A 19,071-nucleotide genomic window follows, 5' to 3' on the forward strand; every position below is an offset into this window, starting at 1 on the left:
CCTGGACTCAGTTTTCTAAATGACCCTTTGGTCCCATGGGGTATAGACATTTCCCTGAATTTCTTAGTTATGTACTCCTCCTTCTCATAGCTCCATGGAATACCTTTTCCTCTCTACTTAGTCTTCTGTGTGTTCACTTGGCATTTCATGTTGCTATGAGGCTCCTGTAGAAAGCATCCAGAGCTTGGAGGGTGCACCTCCCTGGCAAACCTCAAAGTGATGCTCAGGTGAGATCAGTGCAAGGTCCTGTGCCAAAGTACTCACTGCCTCCTGGCCCAGGTGCTCTTGGGCTCTTGGCTACGGCCAGTCTTCTTCCATGAACATCTTGGGAGAGTCACAGGATGGGTGTGATGGAGATGGAGATAGCTGTCCACCTAGATCCTAGTGCATAATGTGGCATGAAATTGTCTAATCTGATTTCCAACCCTGCATGGCCTGAAGCCTACAAGATCTTCTTTTAAGCTTTTCAGGGTCAACAGCACCAGAGAAGGAATAAAGGAGGGTGTAAACTGCCAATTCATGCACATAAAACTAATCCAGATAACAATTATTGGAGAGAGGGTGATTGTTTTAAAATAGTGGCATTTAAAAATGTATCTAGGAAACACTGTTCAGCCAGTTTTAGGATTTTTTGGGGGAGTGGGAGAAAGGAACACTATAAGTTTTTTTAAAAAAATCATTTTTATCCCAGGAGTCTTTAAAGAGAAGTGAAATGAGTCTGAATAGTGCTAACAGATCAACAGATTGGTCAAGAAGGGCATAGAGGCTGCTTAGCCATTTATTATGATTTTTAAAGTAACTATTTTAAAACAACTATTCTTTATTAGTATTTCACTGTTACCATGCATGGGTTTAGAATTTAGCCAGTGTTGTGGGGTAATTCTTTGATATCTTATCTTTTTGTGTAATATGTAGTTGGTTGTAATAAAAAGATACCACCTTGCTAGAGTTAACCACTTGCTAACTTTCATCCAAGATTATATTAGATCTAATTAAATTTGACATTGTCACAGCAGGATTACACCACAAGTCATTCTGTGCCATGAAATGACAAGAGTTATTTTATAGTGAGGATGCTCATTATGAACAGTGAGGAGCAGTTTGAAAGGGGGAATTACAGGACTGGAATACACAATTTTGCATAGAGATTGCAATTCTTCTATGATAAGAGTTAAGAGTCCCTCAGCCTGCTGTAATGTATATTTTTTGCTTGCTATCTGAGTTCCACTGTTGACACCCATGAAGGCTGTAATGTGGTTTTGGATTTGCACTGATGCTGCTGGGTACATGATGCTTTCCCCCCCCCCCCCCCATTATCTTTATTTCCTTTTCCTTCTCGCTGCTCAACCCCCACTTGGCTCTCAGCTCCCAATGACTGAATTAAGAGTAAATCCTCAACTTCCTGAATTTTAAAATCCTTCTGTGATGAGCTCCAAACTAACTAGGATGTTTTATGATACTGGGCCATTATATAACAAAAGGCCATGGTTTCTGTTTTTAAAGACCATGTATTTACACTGGTCCTGGCAAAAGCCTCTGGTCACTTACATCAGTGTGTCCCAGCTGGCTGTGTACAGGCAAGCAGCAACTTTATTTTGTAAGCCTTACTTTTCTTAGGGCTTCTTCAGTATTTGTTGTTTTCTCTTGATGGTTCAGCTCTGATGACCAACTCATTATGAGAACTACTTTTCAATTAGAAAGAAAAAGCAATTGTGGTTTCAGAGAAAAGTTACAGATTTGACTGGGTTGCAATTTAAAAGCTCAGAAGCTTGTCAGTGAAGAGAGTAAAAAAACCAACTCTGAAAACTGGTCTCGAGAATTTGCCCTTTCTTGGTCTAACTGTAAATGTAAATAAAACTGTAAATATAAACAGGAGAGTAAGTTTTTGAGGGGAACCCAATACAAGCTATAGCTTTTGCTCAACTAAAACATTATAAACCCAGGTTTGTTCTATGGAAATCAGGCAGAGTAGTTTTCAGAGTGACAAAACCAAGATATCCTGGGGCTATGAGCTGTACAGTTCTGTGGAGGCGAGAGAAAAGCTGACTCAGTGCCTCAGTGTTCAAACCATACACAAAATAGTCCCATCTTATTTGTCTTCCCTTGCTGGAGGGAGATCCAGAAAGGGAATGCCATGCTCTTGCTCAGTTTGTTTTACAGTATTTACATGTCTGTCTTGTAAAGACGTGCTTGTGTCTAGAGGGCTGGGCCAAGGCTATCCTTCAGGGAGTACACAAACCTGAAGATGTCTCCCTTAAAAGAAGCAACACTACAAATCAAATGTGGTGATGGCAGATAAAGCTTTTCCAAGAGAGTTTAGTGACAAGGCATAAAACCTGGACACTGCCATTGACAGCAGTGATGTGCTGCAAGATGTGACTATTCCTTGCAAGCCTCCCAGCTTTTAAAAGTTTATGACAGCTTCAGAGTCATTTTGTAGTCCTTTCTGCTACTGCTCTCTGCTATGTTATTAGTTTAGAAGCTAAGAAAAGGCAACCAAGAGTGTCACTGTTTTGTAAAACAAAATATGGTATAATCTTTGCTTTTGAAGTGTTCTTTTACTTACTGTGTTTCCTGTAAGTTGCATGTGATGGCATTTGAAATTGAATTTAGGGAAACAGAACGTTTTTCCTCCACCCCCTCATTAGAGAAAATCATCTGCAAAGTTTGATGACCTATTTTCTTTTATTCAGGAACTTGTGAGAAATTCTGCCTTGCCTGAGTACTCAGAAAGACTCTAGTCTAGTTTTTGACATCATAGCTTTCTTTGTGTAAAGTCCTACTTAGTTTGTGGATTATTCACCCAAGTAACCTAATCCATATGCTAAAGTTCTCATATAATTGAGGAAATACTAAGTAGACGAGCTGATATTTTTTAACTGCCCTTAATTTCTCACCTTGCATTTTTATTAAATGCAGTACCCAAAGTAGTGATTTAACCCTTTTGCATGTGTTTTTTAAATGCCCACATAATTTTAAACCTGTTGGTGCTAACTACTACACCCCTCACATGTATCTGATTTTGAGTGGTGGTTGTTGGGAGTTTCTGCATGTAGTGGACAGCTTGAGAACTTTGTTATTAATAATAGTTTATACCTTCTATTAGTGTGCAATAGGTCTGGGAAAATTTGCAACACACATAATGACATCACTAGGAATTTTTATTCTAATAGTAGTACAAAACAGTTTATTCTGAACATGGAGATATTTCAGAATGCGATTAGAAGTCCTCTGCAGCTCCTGATGTGTTTAGAAGTTCAGAATTTCTCATATTGCTTTTTTAATTCTGTTAATCTAAGGACTAGAGCTGATAGCTGCCTTCCACATGTAAGCATAAGGCTACAGTGACCTGAATTTTAAATATTTGCTTTTTTCTTAACCAAGAATAACAGAGTTGATTGGATACCATCCAGAGGAGCTGCTGGGTCGTTCAGCTTATGAGTTCTACCATGCCTTGGACTCGGAGAGTATGACCAAGAGTCATCAGAACTGTAAGTCACATTCTTATTTTTCTTCATAGTTTGCATGTAAAGCATAATTTGTGGGTACCTCAATAAGTAGTTGAAAATAAAAATGCTCTTTGTGTGCAGATATTGTCCCTGAACAGTATTTACACTTTGCTAGAAAGCTTACAGGTTACTGTGCTTGCCTACCTGAAATATTCTGCTGATCTTTCCAGAGGCTCTGTTTTTTGCCATAATTAAAACTAAACTTGGATGTTAGAAAGGAGAACCACTGTCTCTCTAAGGTATAATGCAAGGTTCAGCTGAAAATTTGAAAAGCTGAGTTAGGCAGTACTAGCCCGGTGAGAAGTGCATTTACTGATGGCTAGGAGAGTGGGGATTGTTCATCCTGGAAAAGAGACCTTTGGGGTGACCTAATTGTGGCCTTCCAGTACCTAAAGGGAGCTTACAAGAAAGATGGAGAAGGGAATTTTTACAAGAACATGTAGTGAGACAGGACAACGGGGAATGGCTTCATGTTGAAAGAGAGTAGGTTTAGATTAGATCTTAGGAAGAAATTCTTTACTGTTGATGAGGCACTGGAACAGGTTGCCCAGAGAAGTTCTTGCTGCCCCATCCCTGGAAGTGTTCGAGGCCAGGTTGGATGGAGCTCTGAGCAACCTAGTCTAATGGAAAACCTCCATGTCAGGGGACTGGAACTAGTTGATCTTTAAGGCCCTTTCCAACCCAAGCTTTTCTATGATCATCCTTTTGGTGTACCATTGGGCTCAGCAGGAAGAGCAGCTGAAAGGGAAATACGAAGAGCTTACTGCAGTGTATTTTTGAATGTCTGTCTTTTGCTACCAAATAACAACTATTTTCCCCATCCAAATCAGATGTGCAAGGAACCTTTCTAAAAGTGATATTCATTATACAAATAATATCTACAGCTGAGAACAACATCTTCTTGTTGTTATTATGCCTATATGAACTGCCAATTTTAACTGTTCTTAATGTAAAGTACCTGATCTACAATGAGAGCAGAGATCAGATCCAAGATCTGCTTCCTCTCTTCAGAAGGCCATGTAGTTACACTTCCCCCTTCTATCGCATAAAGTGTCTTAATAATGGATTTAAACCTTCAGTCTCTATCCAACTGGTGCTTTGGCTTGAGACAGTGTGGTGCACTAATGTACAAATGACATTTCCTTGGCTGTTACAGCGCTGACCCAGTGTATTGGAGAGTTCTCAGCAACACATCGCTAAAACCTCTGCTACTGCTCTTTTTATAGACACAAAGCAAAGATGCTAGACTGCAGTCTACAAGCTCAAACCCAACCCCCCCGCACACACCTTGTAGTTGCTGTGATAAAGGTCTCTGTCCTCAGGAAAAAGCCCATGACTAAGGTCATGTCTGTAGGGAATTGCCCACCAAATAGATCTACAGAAATTATTTTTGTACTTCCCAGAGAAAAGGATCAGCAAAGAATAGCTGTCTGACCATAAGGGGAAAAGGGAGTATGTGTTAACTCCAATGGCAAAGATTCAGGACAGTTTTAAGTTGAAATATTTCTTGAAAGAATGTTTGGCAGTGATAAAAGTAGTGTGCTGTAAAACAGTGTTGATATGAATCATCCTGTTTCCAGAGCTGCTTAAAAGAAAAAATAGATCAACCCATACTTAGTGAAAGTTATTTGGGAATATATTTTTTTAATTGTTTCTTATGTAATATTTTACTGGTTTTAACAGTGAAAAGGAATTAGTGATAATTATAGATAGAATGTTCATATCCTATGCTGAGCGATCAACAGTCATCCTGTGAAATCAGGGGGTACGCTGCACTGGTGCTTTTGAATTGTTGAGTTGCATTTCTAAGAATGGACAACTCCACACAGGGAATAAAATGGGAACTGGCAAACCCACTGGCAACAGGAAAGAGGAGGAGAGTGAGCCCTTGTTGGTTGTCTCTAGCTAGTTAATGAAATGGGAGCACTGAGTTGGGACTTGTCCATGTAAGAATCTCTGGAGAGTTTCTAGTACTCCCTGTGACCAGGCATTGATTGAGGTTGCTCCTCACTCTGGCAATTCAATTAAAGTCACATAAGTGCAGAGTGTATGTCTAGATAACATTTGTGCCTACTGAAAAGGGCCATGTCCTACAAACTTTTGCTGTAGGGCATGAGGACTGATCAAGAAGCAGAATGAAGGCAAGAGTAAGTCTTAGAAGGGTGTTACGTCAGCAGAAGTGCTCAAGGCACTGTGTACTGCACAAGTTAGAAATGTTTTAAAATTAAACTGTTCCATAGTGTTTATGATAGCATAGGATCAGCATGGATTATCTTTTTAGTGTTAGAAGCACAGGACCAAAGTCTGTGCTGTGACAAATGCTGTTGCCCACAGCATAACTATCAGTTTACATCACCAGCAAATTTTACCCTTTTAGTTTTTCTAACATAAATACTTCCCATGTCTGCTGGGACCATCAGGCTTCTTACCAACTTGGAGAACAATCAAAAAGACTATGTGACAGCAGGCTGTGACTTCAGAAAACACACATAAACCCTCCAAATAGGAAATACCTAGGTTTCATTATGTGTGCCATTGAGATGTTGTCTAATGCACGGGGTTACCAAGCAGGTATACACCTTATACAGACCTTACTTGTTCCTCCAAGCATGTAGCTATGCAGAACTTATTAATTTTCCCTGGCCGTATCCTTTTATATTTTGAGGTGGAAATATCCACCTCAAAATTCATGTTCAGTACACTTGCTTCTATTAGAAAGTAATTTTTATTAGAAGTATGCTATTGTAGAATATATGTATTCATGCAATAAAGCAGTCATCAATTCTGACAGTGCCAGCCAGCTAGTGTTGTAAAGACGTATAGGAAATAGAGGAAGGAGACTGAAGTTTGAAAAGAAAAACCTCAAGTGAGTCTTGCATAAAAGCAGAACTCCTTCCCTTTCCTTCCATCTAATTTAGTGATAAATCATGCTTGTTGCAGCTTTAGGTTAGTTTTTTTTCTTGAGGTGAAATAACAACCTCATGTTCAAGTAAGCCACAATAGTGTTTGTGTTCATGGCTGGAAGTATAGTTGCATATAGAATACGAAAGTCTTAATTAGTCACTCTGGAATGGAAGACTACAGTGCATTTGGCAGCAATTAGCATACCCAGTTTTTCATGTTACACAAGCAAGATGAAAATTTCTGTCTTGTTACATAAATCTACACAACAGATTGACTCTAGAACTGTATTTTCCAATTCAGCAATTAATAATCTATAATTGTTTCCACTAAGAGCTGGTCTTGTTACCATTAAAGCCAATGGGAGTTTTGCTGCTGACTTCAGTGTGGAGCTAAGTGTCACCACCTGGGATCTGCGACTTCGTAGTACATAGCAGAAGTTCAACAAGCCTTCCAAGTGAACCATGTTTTTGTGTTCTATTAAATTCATCCCTACCTTCCCCCTCTCTCCACACAAAGATAAGGAATATAATTAGAGATGTTGATTCAAATGTTACCGGTTCTGAAAAGATACAGGTAATGTATACTTTATAAAAAAATAAAGAAGTGAGAAGTTCACTCTGAAGGCAGATCCTTAAATGTAGCATTGATAACAAAGTCAGCAGTTACAAGTGTATTAGTAATTTATGAGATTACCCCATGGAGGGATTCTGCTGTACTTTATTATATCAGAACATGACATGCTTTGAATAATAATAATAAAAAAGATTAAAGCAGTAGAAAGCTTCTTTGTAATGTAACAGGCGCCTACACTGTGACTCTTATTGATGAGTTGATGATTAGGAAGCAGTGTAATTATGTTTCACAAGCAGAGCAGAACAGTCCAGTCACTAAAACACTTTGAAATGAAAGCCTTTTGATTTTGTTCCACCAGAAGTATTTAATCAATAAAAGTAATGTTCTACTTTGTCTAAATAAATTAAATGAAGGATGATTAAATACTCCTAGGAAGAAAACAAACAAACCTCAGAAATAGAAGGATAAACACAGCAACAATTATCTGCAAAACAGTTGTTGCATTTCATAGGCCTGATTTTGTACATTTGTATGGTGGTGATGTAGGAGGGACTGACAATAAATAGCTTCTGTTAATGACCATATTCACAAGGAATTTTTTTGTACAAAGACTGCGGAATCAATTTTCCAGTCCTACTGAGTCAAATTGCATTATTTTTTGGGCATTAGTTTGATGGCATACTGATTTGGGGCATAAAAGCTGTTTAGAAGGAAAGGTTGCCGATGTGTGGTCAGAGGTTTGGTTCAGCCAGTTCCCGCTTCTGCTGCTACTCAGCGTGACTGTGTCTGCTTACAAGTACAAGCTTTTATTAGTATGAGTATTGCTTGTGTATTCCAGCCCTAATTTTATTGCCATTGATCGTCAGTATTTTTCCTGAACTGACTACTTTGAATTACAACAGGCAGGACATCATAAAACTTTACATCTCGGAAGTCCAAAGCTCCACACTGAAAACTCATTCTCTGCGAGTATTGCAAAATATTGGGGGGTGAGGACAGCAAGACTGCAGATTTTACCCTTCAAACCTTTAAACAAAGCTTTAAACCTGAGTTGTACTATCATCAGTTTATTGCTTGAGAAACACGGGACAGCTCAAAAAACATGTTGAGTTATATGAACATTATTTGATTTGGTCACATGGGTCTTGGTTCCTTCCAGGCTACTAATTCCAGGCTATTGCAGAGGAACAGCACAGTTCAACTAGAAGGAGAAATACAGTAGTTTGATGGTTTTTTCTAGACAAAACAGTCCCATTTACCATTCTTAGTTTTGATGCTTTTTTATGACTGATATTGCTACTTGAGCCTCTTAAGACCAATGCTGTGCTAATGACACCCTAATTTTATTTGTGGTTTTGATATCTCCAGCTTCTAACTCTAAGGAATATAAAGAGAAACCATGAGATTTTTGATTTTTGGAGGGTTTTTGCCTTTATTTTTTTTTGGTGAATATAGCTTTTAAATCATCTGACTCTTGTATTTCTCGAACACCTAAATAAGGAAACTATAAATAGTTTTTCCTAAATAAATTCACTTTTCTACAGACCAACTTGGGAGCCCAAACCAAGGCAGTTCTAGAACAGGAACTCTCAAAAAACATTGTTAGCAGGCATTCTTTTGGGGGAAGTTGGGATATTATATTAAATTTTTAAAATCCCCTGTTGGGATCTGAAGACTCAGACCATCTCAAGAAGCCAAATGCCAAAACTCAAATTTTCAATCTTGAGTGGAAACCTCAAATGAATGTCCTCTTTTATATTTAAAACGGCTGAGTTTTCCCAAAGTTAAGCAGCCTTGGTTACAAATGTCACAGTGCAGTTCTGCATAACAAAAACATAGAAGTGGGTTTATTTAAAACAAACCTTACATGTTGTGTGTTCCTGTCCTGCTGCATTATTTATATCTCTGCCCCCTTTTCTCAGTATGTACAAAAGGTCAAGTAGTGACAGGCCAGTACCGTATGCTTGCCAAGCACGGTGGATACGTATGGCTGGAGACCCAAGGAACCGTGATTTACAACACGCGGAACCTACAGCCACAGTGCATCGTCTGCGTCAACTATGTGCTGAGGTAAGTTGTACAGGACAGAAAAAGACACATGCGGATTCATGTGCTGGAAGAAATGCAATATTTGGAGGAACTTTTGAAGGGTCTATTTATTCAGTGTTGTTATTCTGAAATCAGTTTAGTCATGTTTGTTCAGTCTTGTTTACTGATGTTAGACATCGATGAAAAATGTGGCATGCCTGTTCCCATACACACTGTTGAAATACACGACAGCCTTTCTCTTCTGCAGAGTGGCTGCTGTGCTCATATAAAGGAGTATAAAGTCTGCACTGAAGATTTTATTGTGTAACACAACTGCTAGATTGTTTTGTTTTTCTAATGCTGTGACCAAGAGATAAAATTAAGTAGCAGTTGTATCATATGTTGCTAAGAGATGCTGTTTACCACCTCAAAAATCAGGACCAATCAAGAATTTTGCCTTCATTTGGCAAAACTCAAGTTTTTTTGGTCCCAGTTGGGGCCAAAATAGGAAATACTTATTTGAGTGATAGTCTGGGTCATTATAGCCTCGACTACATCCCTTTAAAAAGCAGAGCAACAAAGCCCTGAGTATTCCCACAGAAGTCCTGACCACACTCTCTGCGTCATCTGAGATGGCGGTGCTCAGCAACGCTGGAACCGTGCCTCGCCTGTCGAGAGCCTGGCATAAAACTGAGAGGCCAAAATGGCTTGTAGGGCCCCAGCTTTAGAGAGTCTGTACTGCCTATGTTACCCGTATCTTTTATTTGTAGAGTACAAAGTGCCTAAAACATATTTTCTTGTTAGTGAAATTGAGAAGAACGATGTTGTGTTCTCCATGGACCAAACAGAATCGCTCTTCAAGCCTCACCTGCTGACGATGAGCACTGCCTACGACAGCGGCATCCCTGGGACAGAGAAGAGTGACTTCTTGTTTACTAAGTTAAAAGAAGAACCAGAGGAACTTGCTCAGCTGGCACCAACACCTGGCGATGCCATTATTTCCCTGGATTTTGGTTAGTATTTGTATAAATTATTTTCGTACAACAAAGAACCACGTGTGAACCTACATTTAGAAACTTAATAGACAAGGTCTGTTTGCTGTTTGTACAAATTGGGAGTAATGGCTAAAAGAGCCCACATGCTCACACCAGTGGAAAATTTCTGTGAATGAGAGCAGAATCAGGCTTTCTTGCTGACTAAACAACGTGCATTAAGTCTATGCCAACTTATTGTCATGGCAACTAGGAGCAGTGTTTACTTTTAATGAATAGCTGCAGTTATATCATAACACTGCACAAGCTAAAAGCATTCATTAATATTGTTAAAACTCCATCCAGGGACACAGAAGTTTGAGGAAGCCCCTGTCTTCACCAATGCTGTTTTGACACCAAACAAAGCATGGCCAGTGGAAGTGAAAAGCCACCCTGCTCAAGGTGAAACACTGACGATACCGTCCTTCACAATGCCTCAGATTGCACCTGGCAGCAGTACTCCTAGTGCAAGCAGCAACAGTAGCTGTTCCACGGTAAGAAGAGCTTTAAAAAAAAAAGAAAACATGTTATGTTTTGTATGCAAGTCCCATCAGTATACATAGACAACATTTTCATGTTAGCAGTCCTGTCTCATTGCTTATTAACAAGGCCCAGTGTATCTATATCCTTCCTGTAGTGCATATACCTTAAGGATCAATGACAAAACAATCAAACAGGAACTATATCCTGCCTTTACATTGCAGTCCTCATTGTCTCCCAGCTGTCCCTGAGTAATTACTGCTACCTATAAAACAACTAATAGAAGAACATGCTACCACCTTTCAGGAAGTTAGTCTTAAATAAAAAGCCAAGGTAAAATTGTGTGGTCATGAGGAACGTTGCTCCACACCATCCTCTTTCTGTTCGTTGACTAGAAAGTGTGATCTTTAGGAAGCTTACCCAACTCAGGCTTTTGAAAGCAGCTCCATGGAGTTCCCCACTGAAAGAATGAATTATTTCATGGCACTGCCCCCAAAAGCTGGAGCCACTCTTAGGTGGCCTTTACGAGAGGGTGTCCAATCTTAAGAAAAGCATGGAGATACTGCTGAGCATCTCTGTCCTTGACAAAAATATTTAATATTGTACATTCCTGGTCCAAGATGCCAAAAAACATTTAAACTAAGATGACAACTAGGTTCCTGTATTTGGTGCCTCTGTTTTGTACTGACAATCTTGTGTTGGAGAAAAGCCTATGATAGAAGTGGACAGTTTGGGGTTTTGAGGACGCTAAATGCACATTCAACCATTTGCTTTTCATAGGAAAGATCTGTTACTGAATAGCCTGGTATAAATGACGTGATGCTAAGCCAATACCGTGGTTGTCTTGCTGCTTAAAACAAATTGTTATTTTCGTGCAGCCCAGCAGCCCAGAAGATTATTACAGTTCTGTGGATGAAGATCTTAAGATTGAGGTGATTGAAAAACTGTTTGCCATGGACACAGAATCAAAAAGTCAGTGCACCTCCCAGGTAAGGAACTGTCTCTCCCAAAACCCACAAAAATCAGTCCCCAGCTAGCAGACTGTACAGATGCATATTGTATGTGCAGATATTGTGATACAATACACAAACTGCATTTGTACATAACACACCAGATCTTTCATGCACAACACTAACAAAACAATGCACTTTCAAAAAGTGGAGTGTCAATTTCTGTCCCTAACTCTCTGAAGCACTAGGTTTGGAGTGTCACTGGTGGCACCACTAAGAAGAAAGGAGCACCAGAGAGCTTTCAGAATTTGGAGGCTTCTGTAGATTGGATATGTAACATAAGCAGCAACTTTTTTTTAATCCTGACTAATGACTAATGAGCAAACATCCTTTCTAGAACAAAAAATAAATAAACTAATTCTTGCAAAACAACTAAATGAGAGAGGAATGCCCCTTATAGCACACATCTCCTTTAACTACAAAACAGAATCTAATTTTGGATATATTCCTGGTTTACCTCTTGGAGGTTTTCAGAGAGATTTGACAATTACTTGCACATAAAATAACATGTGGTTTCTATCTCCTGCATCCTAATCAGGGTGTAAGTGTAGAAATTCTCTCTATAAATAAATAAATAAATCCACTATTATAACATTACATCAAGTGAGCTAGTGAATAAAAGGTGTGGGCCTGATTCAGCTTATGTAACTTTCGATACTTAATTGAAATGCCTTTGTTAAGAGCTTATGCTTCTTTATAGTCAAGAGAAAGGAACAGGCACTGCTAACTGGTAGCACAGACCTTACACTCATCTCCATCTATTAATCCTACAGAAGGTTCGGGCTGACTGGAGCCCAAATGAGGTGGTTGCTTCAATTTGCCAACACAATTTGCAGACTTTAATAGGCTGTAGTCCATATTCTGAAGAAATTTCATCTAAGCCTGGACGTAGAAACAGAAATTAAAGCAAGAGAAAGAGTGGACAGATAGGAGGCAAGTGTGGATCAGGATCAAACTCTACAAGACTTGACACGTGCAAACTTCAGTATTGTCAGATTCAGCATCTGTTTGCTCAGGTGTGTCCAACCACATGAGCAGTTTTGGTGGAGAAAATGAGTGTTAGAAAAGTGCCACAGGGGTGTTATGAGCTGGCTGGTGGGCCAGCATTGATTATCCTCTCTGTTCAACTTTGGTCAAATGCCAAGAGAAATGGATCTGGGTATGACAAGTCCTCCAAAAGAAAAAAAGAATACCGATTTTTTTCCACTAAATTTTTTTTCCAGTTTTGCATTTTTAGACACCTTTTTTCATGTAACTAGATTATAAGAAAGCTGTGTTTTCTATTTTAGCATGAAAAAGCCTGAGGTTGAACTACATGCCACATGTTGTAGAGTCTTGGCAGACAAGTTATTCAAAGCTTAGTGTGATCTACTTCAGATCACACTGATGTTGTAGGCTGTATGCAAGCTGCTTTACTAAATACTGCTCATCTGGGAGGGTTTTTTCCTTCAGTTTGTTGTCTTAATTTTGTTGAAAATGATATGACATACATGTACGCTAGCATAGAAATAAGACATCTTTAAACAGGAGTTGGCCAGTTTCATGTAGGTAAATTTTGCATATGGTGATTTTTCAGCTTAATATCTATTAGTATTCCATATCACACTAAGTGCCACAACTATTATTAACTTTGAGTTTCTTTATGAACTTACTTTATCTTCACACAGACTGACTTCAATGAACTGGACCTTGAAACCTTGGCTCCTTACATTCCTATGGATGGAGAAGATTTCCAGCTCAGTCCAATCTGCCAAGAGGAACGTCCTCTCTCTGAAAGTGCACAAAATACCCAGCAGAGTCTAAGTAGCATGAGTACCATCTTCCAACCCGTTGCTCCTACTTCACAGAATCAGTTCCTCCCAGAGAAATATTGCCCACAGATATCAAATGAAAAAATTAACCCTGGTGGTCATGGGTCCCTCTCATCGGTGTTCTTCAACAATATGAGTAGGTCATCACTGCCACCATACCATGACCAAGCCAGCACTCCTCTGTCTTCGATGGGAGGAAGACCGAACACCCAGTGGCCACCTGATCCCCCATTAGAATATGTTCCTGCTAAATGGAGACTCATGGATAAATACTCAGGACCCCTATCAAATTCCCCCTCAGGGCCACCACTACATTCTCCAAGGGTGCCCATATATAAAAAAAGGTAAGTGCTTTTGTAGTATAACTATGTATTTTACTCAGAAAATATTTTGGGGGATGAAAAGAGTCGTAATCTTGAAAAATTCTTTTTCTCAATTCAGCTGGAACAGTTTTGTTGTGATAGGCATCGGACTGTACCTCTGGGGAAATTAATGTGGTGTTCTCCCAGTGGCAGTGAATCTGGTAGAAGCTGAAGTGGGCAAATTTTTCATTGCCTGTAAGGATATGTGAATGGATTTCCTGCTGATCAGTTTAAAATTACACCATTAATTTTGCAAAGCATGCTTGACATACTGAAAAGACTTACTGGTGCAGCAATAAGCAGGGACCTGTGCATGTTTTCTCACCTTGCATATATTTCCTTCACAACAAAAAATGGGGAAGAGAGAGAGATGAGAGCACATTATTGTTGGCATAGGTAAATACTACAGCTAAGATTTAAAATTACAGGCTCTTTTTCTACAAAGCTTCCTCACCTTGTTTGCTTTATTACACATGTAAACAGTATGTGCTGAGATATAGATCAGAGGCTACAGTCCTAGAAGTTGCCTTTCATAGCTAGACATTTCTGAGTAGCTCTTGAGTCTTCAGTGTTGGTCACACTGAAATGTTCAGAAAGTACATAAAATAGTAATGGTCATTTTAAAACCTGAAGCTCTGCAGTTTGCTTTTTGGGATTTCTTGTGGGCAGAAATACCAGTGTCTGAATATGCATCTGGAAAGAGAGGGTTTGTCTTAGCAACTGTGTGTTGCTAACACACAGTTAGCAACCTGTGTGTTCATACTTAGTATGCAAAGCAAGGGGACAGACGTGGCTCTCAAATCCTTTTCTTAAAAATCGCATGACTTTCTTTTCCACAGCATTTCTAAGTCTACTTGGAGATCCCTAGAGGCTGTTTATGCTAAACTTTCATTAGTCTTTGATCCCAAACGTCAAAAGTCTCCAAAGATTGTGGGATGACGAATAAAAGGAAATAAAAAACATTTTACGTTTGAGATCTGTCCACTGGCAAGTCTCAAAGACACTTTAAATGTGTTTAAATGAAAGAAGAATCTGTATAAATGAACCAGATGATTGAGATTTGCTTCCCTGTGCACTCATGGATACCTCCTCTCCACAGGCCCCTGGATGCTTTTGTACAACGAGGTATAGATATAAATCCAGCAAGAATTGCTCTGTCTAACAGTTTGAAACTGAAACGACAACTGGATTATGAAGAACAAGCATTGCAACAGCTGAGTGGGGTAATCATAAGAAATGCACCCCCTTCACAACTTTGGACTCCCCGTGGTTATCACTGTAATTGTTTGGTTTGCTTTCCTTCACATTCTAGGGAGATCCATCTGTCATTAACCCATCTCACCTAATGTGGAAGAGAATGAAATTTCTCAAAGGGGAAAACTGTTCCTTGGTTACAGAAAAGAAATCTCTCAGCACAAGTGTTCTTACTGGTAAGACAAAGTGGTTTCGCAATATTATATGTTGAAGCACAATTTTAAGACAGGTTGAATAGGTACAAAAGCTCTTTCAAAAGGAAATGTAAATAAGCTCTGTAAATATTACACTACACTAAAATTAAAGATCAGGTTGTATCGCTAAGAGCTGAACAATTTAAGGTACGTTTGATAAATACCAGGTAGTTGGTTTCATGTACGTTCACACTTGCTTTGGAGATAATGGAAATCAGCTTAATGGAGCTGGGTTTACCTCCTGCTGTTAGATGCTGTTTCTCTACAACGTTGTGTTTCCTTACACATGCATATCTTGTGTGCAATACTACTGCTAGAGCTAGTGCTCTTTCTGGGCTTCCTTTTTGACAAGATGCAGATTTGCTTACGCTGTGACACCATCACTCCGAAGATCATTTTGCTTTGGATTAGTATTGTCTACTATAATTATTACAATGGCTTAATTTAATTTTTTTTCTATTATTTAAATACCAGATGAATTTGTCTGTAACTCAAGAGGTCTGAGCCAACCAATGAATCAACTGCAACTGCAGCAGCGGCATCAACCCACCTGTGGCAGTCCGGGTGAGAATTTGAAAGCAGGAGTGTTTCCCCCTCCGTTTTACAGTTCCCATTGTCCAGACTACAGTGTCCAGCCAGCTCATAAAGCATCAGGTAAGAGCTGTCAAATACAGAAATTGGAAAGTGTTGGTATTTAGTTCCAATACTGATTCCATGAAAAGAAAACATATAAAAAAATATGGAGGAGGATGATAAGCTAAGATCCAAATACGTACTGCTTCATAACATGAAAAATTAGTTCTGTGATTTAGTGTGATACTTAAATGTTAACATTTGTAATATATAAGGAAAAGTATTTTCACCCTTCCTTTCAATTAAACTTAATATCTTCTTACCTTGGAGGTCCTGTCATCCTCCATCCATACTCTTGTCTTATGATGGAATTGTTAACATCGTACTAAACAACTTCACCACAGCATTAACGTGGAAGGTTTGTAGGTTAGAATCTTAACATGTGCCTTTTAGAAGTTGAAATAAGTAATTAAAGGGGACATGTATACATTCCTTTTAATACATAAAGTGAGTGGATGTCAATTTAGAAACTTTGTTTTTTCTACTGTTTTCCTCATGTACACTAATATAATTTTTCTTGGAACAATCTAAATTTGGAGGTGTGACACACTAACAGGAGTTTAAATCAGAATGGTGCACAGGTTAACTCTGGCATATTGGCATAAAAATGACCAAAATAAAATCATTACTGATGTAAACAGAAGGGGGGGGAAGAAACAAGTGCTCTTTCTGGTCTCAGCACCATGACTTACTTCACTAATCTGTTCCAGGTATGACCAGTCGTCTGCTGGGGCCCTCCTTTGAACCCTACTTGCTGCCTGAGTTGACAAGATATGACTGTGAGGTGAATGTCCCTGTTTTGGGTAGCTCTACACTTCTGCAGGGCAGTGAACTGCTCAGAGCACTGGACCAGGCAACCTGAGCGGGCCTGCAATATTCTGTGGCCTATACTGTTCAAAACAGCTTCAGTTTTTAAATATATTTTTGCAAGTAGACATTTCTAATACCAATACACTTTTACAGGATTTTACTTAGATATTGAACCTGTCCACATTACCAAATAGTGGCCTTTTGAAGTTACTCACTTTATTATTCATATTAAAGAAATACATCTACTGTATTTTCTCTATTGCAATTAAAGTTGTGTTTAGAGAATTTGATTACCTTCCCCTTATCTCATTACCTGTAATTTATATTCTGAAATTTTTTTTCAAATTTCATGCTAATAAAAAGCTGTGGTATAAATAAATGCCTCATCATGTAATACTTTGGCTGCAGTACTGCAAAGATTTACTTTTATTGCCAAAGATGAATGAAACAAATTTGATCTCCAACCACAGTTTTTTGTTGATCTGCCAAATTAAAATCCTTTGAGTCTTTTTGTTTTCCAGCATTTATTTTATTGTAACTTTAATAACTTTTGGAAAAGCATACTAAGGAAAAATCCCAGCCTTCTGCTTCCCACCCCTTCCCTTCATTTTTATACACTTTGTTGGAAGAAATGTGAATGGTGAAATGCAATGTTTGTGGGTATCTGTGAAAGTTGCACGTTGTAAGCTTTTTTTCCTCAGAAGCAAGCCACATTCTCAGCTGCCTTAACCTGGCTTAACTCTATAACCAAGGGAGTCCTACAGCTTTGCCCCAGTGGAGGATTTAGACCTGTGTTTTCATTTGTGTTGAAATTTCTGGTTTTGTTCTCTGTTTTTGCCTTTATTTTTTACACAAAACAGATCTTTTTTTAATTATTATTTCTCTCTGGGTCAGTTGTTAATCATCTCTTGGTACTTTTGCTATATCTATGACACAACAACTTTTAAGAGCTGTTTCTGCTAGAAATTAGTAGTATTTGTTATGATGTTGCTGATATTTCAGGAATCGGAGCAGCGGCCAGTACTAACACCTCTGATTAATGTTGCCCTTTTTCATTTTATAAGCTAGCTAGCAATATAATTGCAATATCGAATCATTAAAAGTAGTATTTCCCAGTGTATTAGGCTAACTCAGTTATAAGTAGACAAGAAGAATTAAGGATTTTGTAGTGAGATGAGTGGCCAGCAGCGAGGTCTCTTATTTTAACTTGCCTTAGATTAATCAGTAGCTAAAAAGTCATTAAAAGACAGCCAGACATTTTCAGAGCTCCTTTCCAACTATCATTAATTGTCATGCACATATTTGAAAAATAAGGCTTTGAATGCTTTCAAAGGCAAAGGGGTTTGAAAGTTGAAATTACAACATATCTAAACAGCAAATTACAGTAAAAGGCAGGTGAGCAGTTCTGACTTTAAAATAAATAGACCTAGATCTGTGTTGGTATATATCATCTTCTTTCCTCCACTGGTATGAATCACTGTAGCTTCATTGAAGAAAATGGAACAGTGGCAATGTACTATAGCTAAAAATCTGGCCCAGAAACTTAGAACAAAAATATATTTTTTGAGATTTCTGATTCTGCTGGAGCTTGGTGTATAAAATTGCTTTATATCATGCACTGACACTTGCAGAGAGAGAGAGAGCCTTGGGTTCATAGAGCACTTCGAGTTTGCTGTGTTAAGCGAGTCTTAACCACACACACTTAAAAAAGCTGAAGACCTTTTGTTATTGGTACATGATGTAAAAAAAATATAGTCCCTATTATAGGCAATCTTTCAAGAGTTTATTACCAAAACCAGTCTACTCTTAAAGTGAAGTTATTACTGTGTGGAAAAAATATATTGTAAATTTCAATATCTGATGAAAATTGGCAAGCCAGATTTGAGAAATTTGCAGTGGCACTGACTTAAGGCTTCAAGGATTAAAGACACTTGAATACTGCTCTTCTGTTTCTTATTTGTGTAGTTTCAGCATTAAAAATGTTATACCCTAACAGTTTACTAAAACACTCTGAAAAAAATATTCCATGTCTTAATATTAATCATACTTTTTATCATAATTATTTCATAATCTATATTGCTGAATTCTTATTGACAATATTATAACTGTATGGGAACTTTAACTTGATAAGGAAATGTATTTTGACACTGATACCTTATTAAAGTATACTGATCCTAAATTCTTTGTGACTCATTTGCTATGAATTTGTTATTTGTTGTATCATTGTAAAACAAAAGTATTTATTAAATTATTTATAGAAAATAAAGGTTTGCAGTGATCTTTAAAGAATGAAAGAAAAATCAAATGTTACTCATATTTGAGAGCTGGGAAGTAGCCTGCCAAAGGTCCATACTGCCAACCACTTTGTAGAGTTTACCCATCTTTCCTCAAATGAAGAATTAATGCCCTGCAGACCACTGCCCTTCTGAAACATGACCTATGGTTCAGACTGCTGCTTCCATTCAAAAACTG

General features: G+C 38.4%; 1 protein-coding gene across 2 annotated transcripts in view; it reads left to right on the top strand.

Moving 5' to 3' along the window:
* The window catches only part of EPAS1 (endothelial PAS domain protein 1), a 77,710-nt gene extending 58,874 nt beyond the window's left edge, over positions 1-18,836 (top strand). For both annotated transcript variants that reach the window (XM_027641283.1, XM_027641282.1), the window contains exons 7-16: positions 3,385-3,491; positions 8,909-9,056; positions 9,819-10,027; positions 10,352-10,539; positions 11,404-11,514; positions 13,203-13,690; positions 14,808-14,931; positions 15,021-15,138; positions 15,631-15,810; positions 16,500-18,836. In XM_027641283.1, coding sequence (XP_027497084.1) covers positions 3,385-3,491; positions 8,909-9,056; positions 9,819-10,027; positions 10,352-10,539; positions 11,404-11,514; positions 13,203-13,690; positions 14,808-14,931; positions 15,021-15,138; positions 15,631-15,810; positions 16,500-16,651 — 1,825 coding nt within the window. In that variant the 3' untranslated portion in view covers positions 16,652-18,836. The remainder of the gene's footprint in view (positions 1-3,384; positions 3,492-8,908; positions 9,057-9,818; positions 10,028-10,351; positions 10,540-11,403; positions 11,515-13,202; positions 13,691-14,807; positions 14,932-15,020; positions 15,139-15,630; positions 15,811-16,499) is intronic.
* Positions 18,837-19,071: the final 235 nt, after the last annotated feature.

The sequence above is a fragment of the Corapipo altera genome, unplaced genomic scaffold, assembly GCF_003945725.1.
Source record: "Corapipo altera isolate COAL_440 unplaced genomic scaffold, ASM394572v1 48b, whole genome shotgun sequence".
NCBI classification, from domain to species: Eukaryota; Metazoa; Chordata; class Aves; order Passeriformes; family Pipridae; genus Corapipo; species Corapipo altera.